Source organism: Triticum urartu, chromosome 6, assembly GCF_003073215.2.
Source record: "Triticum urartu cultivar G1812 chromosome 6, Tu2.1, whole genome shotgun sequence".
Lineage (NCBI taxonomy): Eukaryota > Viridiplantae > Streptophyta > Magnoliopsida > Poales > Poaceae > Triticum > Triticum urartu.
In genome coordinates, this window is record NC_053027.1 from 86,253,751 (window position 1) to 86,258,400 (window position 4,650).

Consider the following 4,650-nt stretch of genomic DNA (forward strand, 5'->3'; position numbering starts at 1 on the left):
TCAGTCTTGAGCACATGACGAAAAAACAAACTTGCGATGGGGCTTGTGGAGTTGTGGTGGAGGTTGTTAATTACCTGATGCAGTGGCCACACGCGCGCTAGTTGAGGGCTCACGGTGCACGCCGCACAGCGACCTGGACCTCGAGGGCCTTGGCTCTGTCAGGAGGAGGTCCCGAGTTCCTGCCGAGGACAGCCTGACGGAGGAGACGCACGGCCGCTCGCACTGCCCGCAACGCGACCACGCCCTGCCCTAGGGTTCCGCGACGGCGGCAGCGTCGTCCACAGCCACACCCTCCCTGAGTCCTGCCCTGAACTGGGGTTCCGAGATGGCGGCGGTGGCGGAGGTCTCTGAGGTTGGAGAGGGGCAAGATGTAGGACGGCGGATGCTGGAGCAATGGCGGCGGCGGCGTCATCCCACAATCATGACCTAGGAAAAGGATTGAGGAGGGATTAGATCGAGAGAGCAGTTGGATTGGCTGCGTCGTCTTCCCTGTGAGGTCCGCGGCGGCGAGATCGCCCCTCCCCTGTCAGGTCCACGGCGACGAGATCGCTTCTTTCCTGTGAGGTCGGCGGCGGTGAGATCGCCCCTCCCCCGTGAGGTCAGCGGCGGCTAGATCGCCCCTCCCCTGTGAGGTCGTCGGCGGCGATCTCGTGGTTGGCAGCGAAGTTCTCGTGCGCCCTGCTGTAAGATCCACGGCGGCGAGATCGCACCTCCCCTATCTTGCGTCTGCAGCGATCGTATGTCGAGGGGAATCGGGATCGAGAGGAGCCTACATGGATTTTTTTAGCGCGTGGGTAGGAGGGAAGACGAAAAAAACCAGCAAAATAAAACCGACGAAAATGGTGGGACGAAAATAAACCCGGAACGGAGAATACAACTGAGACATGTTTTTCTTAGTTTTTCGCGGCTGAGGGGAAGGTGGGAGGAAGTATTAAAGAAGTACCAAAAAACACCGGGTGAGATGGGACGAAAATTAAACCCGAAACGCGACCTACCAACTGAGACATTAAGAGTAGAGATAGATGCACGGGATGCACCATAAGCACCCGTGTATGTGCATGAGAAGGACATGTCAGGCCTATTTGAACCTTCTTTGCAAAAGTTCCATTTTGAAATATTTGAACTTCAGGTTTATCCTAAATCAATCATTTTAAGTTCAACCAAATCTGTAGAAAGTATACTAACATCATCAACATCAAATTAGACTCTTTTTTTGCGAAATAACATCAAATTAGCGTATAAAAGTACTAAGTTGACATCTCTTCTTTGAGATGGAAGAAGCTTCCCTGGGGAGGGGACTAATCACAAATGCAATGTTGAATTACAGTAAGCACCCAAGATAAAAGTTAGCAGCACTATATGAACGACAATGCATCTAAAGATTTTATTTTATTTTTTTACTACACACGCTGCAAAAACTGGACCGAGAATTACAAGAAACCGGTCACAATAACGCAGCAATCAACCACACACATACGTGGGCAACTTCCATTTTTCAGATCCAGAAGGATTTCAAGAAACAATCAGCAGCAGGATCCACAAGATAGAAGAATAAAATTGCATCATCCAAATCTGAACAATACGGCTAATGATTTAGTCCAGAAGGATATCACAGAAATCCACAATATATAAACAAGCAATTCAAGAGAAAGTAGGAAATCATATAGGCTGTGATAGTAAAGATCATTGCCAGATCAAAACTGCAAGCAAGCAATTGAAGCACAATATACAAAACCAACAGCAAATAAGAGCAATATCTGAAGTTCACTTATTCATTACTTATAACGATACTGATGTGCCAGCAACGGTTTCAACCAACAGATAGTTCACTAAACCAACGCAGTAGGACTGACACGGGGATTCGACAGTTTTCAAACCAACACAGTAGGACTCACACGAACGAGAAAACAGTTCTACTGAACGACAGGGCACCGCCCACCGGACGACCAGGATAAACCAGCAGGTCAAACGACAGGGCAATTACTGACCACCGCGAAGACGGAGCACCAGGTGGAGGGTGGACTCCTTCTGGATATTGTAGTCTGCGAGGGTGCGACCATCCTCCAGCTGCTTGCCAGCAAAGATCAGGCGCTGCTGGTCCGGGGGAATGCCCTCCTTGTCCTGGATCTTGGCCTTGACATTGTCGATTGTGTCGGAGCTCTCAACCTCCAGGGTGATGGTCTTGCCGGTGAGGGTCTTCACGAAGATCTGCATGCCACCACGCAGGCGCAGCACAAGGTGGAGGGTGGACTCCTTCTGGATATTGTAGTCGGCGAGGGTACGGCCATCCTCCAGCTGCTTGCCAGCAAAGATCAGGCGCTGCTGGTCCGGGGGAATGCCCTCCTTGTCCTGGATCTTGGCCTTGACATTGTCGATTGTGTCAGAGCTCTCAACCTCAAGGGTGATGGTCTTGCCGGTGAGGGTCTTCACAAAAATCTGCATACCACCACGGAGGCGGAGCACCAGGTGAAGGGTGGACTCCTTCTGGATGTTGTAGTCAGCAAGGGTACGGCCATCCTCAAGCTGCTTGCCAGCGAAGATGAGACGCTGCTGGTCCGGAGGAATGCCCTCCTTGTCCTGGATCTTGGCCTTGACGTTGTCGATGGTGTCGGAGCTCTCCACCTCAAGAGTGATGGTCTTGCCGGTGAGGGTCTTCACGAAGATCTGCATGCCACCACGCAGACGCAGGACAAGGTGGAGGGTGGACTCCTTCTGGATGTTGTAGTCAGCAAGGGTACGGCCATCCTCCAGCTGCTTGCCAGCGAAGATGAGACGCTGCTGGTCCGGAGGAATGCCCTCCTTGTCCTGGATCTTGGCCTTGACGTTGTCGATGGTGTCGGAGCTCTCCACCTCAAGAGTGATGGTCTTGCCGGTGAGGGTCTTCACGAAGATCTGCATGCCACCACGCAGACGCAGGACAAGGTGGAGGGTGGACTCCTTCTGGATGTTGTAGTCAGCAAGGGTACGGCCATCCTCCAGCTGCTTGCCAGCGAAGATGAGACGCTGCTGGTCCGGAGGAATGCCCTCCTTGTCCTGGATCTTGGCCTTGACGTTGTCGATGGTGTCGGAGCTCTCCACCTCAAGAGTGATGGTCTTGCCGGTGAGGGTCTTCACAAAGATCTGCATCTGCAGAGAAGAATACCAAACAGAATGGTAAGCCTCAAGAAGCAAACTGATATGATGAAGACTACTACATAAATAAGATTCCATACATCACATCATAGTGAATATAAACAAACGGCAGTAGCCATATACTTCCTCCGTCCGGAAATACTTGTCATCAAAATAGATAAAAGGGGATGTATCTAGACGTATTTTAGTATTTAGGTGCATGCTCATAACCATAAAAAAACTAAAGATTGTTATTCCATGGAGCTGTCAGACATGCTTATATCATCCAAGGGAAGAAGCCTAGGTTTTTTCCGAGAAAAGTCAATCTACAGATGGTAGATAATAAACAAACGGCAGCAGCATATTTTAATCAGATGCACCAGAAGAATCTAAAGACCATTTATCTCAAGGATTCCACATAGCTGCCGGACATGCTTATCATCCAAGGAAAAAAGACTAGCTTTCTTAGGGGAAATCAATCTACAATCCTACGCCTATTAGGAAGGTCACGGTACAGAATATGAGCACGCGCGACACATCAGGCAGTGCTTCTGGAGAGACAGAATTACCACCCACAAGGCTAATACAGAATTCGACCAAAACAAAGAGCTAAACGAATCTATCGCGAAGGAGCGGACGAACCAGTACACAAATCATGCATACGAGACTATATACGGCTAAAGGAGTTGACCTCAACTACAAACAGATCTATGTGGTAGAGAATAAACAAACGGCAGCAACATATTTTTCTCACTATCTCAATGATCCAACATAGAGAAGTCTGTTAGCTTTTTCCGAGAAGCTAACAGACTGTCGCGCAGATGCACCAAAAGAAAAATCTAAAGACCATTTATCTCAATGATCCAACATAGCTGCCGGACATGCTTATCATACAGAGAAAGAAGCCTAGCTTTCTCAGGGGAAATCAATCTACAATCCTACGCCTATTAGGAAGGTCTCGGTACAGAATATGAGCACGAGCAACACATCAAGCAGTATAGGAGCGCCTGGAGAGAGAATTACGACAAAAAGCTAATATTGAATTCGACCATAATAAAGAGTTAAAGACGTATCTATCACATAGGAGCGGACGAACCAGTACATAAATCATGCGTATGAGACTATACGGCTTAAAGAGTTGACCTCGAACACGAACAGATCTACCCCTTCAATCTACACGCAAAAATCCCTAAGAATTCGCCGAAGCTTCATCGACCTAACATGCGCGAACGGATCGGACAACAAATTTCGTTCCCACAGCATCAGATCGGAGCAGAAACCGACCAAATTCCACAATACTACACCTCCATCCAACCATATAATCAACGCCGATCTAGACGACACGGGGAGAGGGGAGGCAAGCTCGGTACCTTGAGGCGGTGGGGGAGGAGGATTCGACGAGCGTGGAGTCGATCGGAGACGAGATTGGGTGGGGATTTGTTGGTTCCGTGCCTGGGAGCTGTTGTGAGGATTGGAGGAGGGGAGGGGGTCGGTATTTATGCCGGCTGGCGACCGGCCCGGGTGGAGAAGGAATCTATC

The 4,650-nt window shown here is 49.5% G+C and overlaps 1 protein-coding gene across 1 annotated transcript; it reads right to left on the bottom strand.

Annotated features, from left to right (window-relative positions):
- Nucleotides 1–1,745: 1,745 nt before the first annotated feature.
- Nucleotides 1,746–4,650, bottom strand: LOC125514506 (polyubiquitin). The gene is made up of 2 exons (XM_048679847.1): nt 4,482–4,650; nt 1,746–3,126 (listed from the first exon to the last, which is right to left on the bottom strand). Exon 2 carries the CDS (start codon nt 3,124–3,126, stop codon nt 1,981–1,983), a length of 1,146 nt encoding a protein of 381 aa, XP_048535804.1. The 5' UTR covers nt 4,482–4,650; the 3' UTR covers nt 1,746–1,980.

Bases quoted from the DNA above. Each gene is read 5' to 3' on its own strand.
- LOC125514506 (XM_048679847.1), bottom strand. From the start codon at position 3,126: ATGCAGATCTTTGTGAAGACCCTCACCGGCAAGACCATCACTCTTGAG.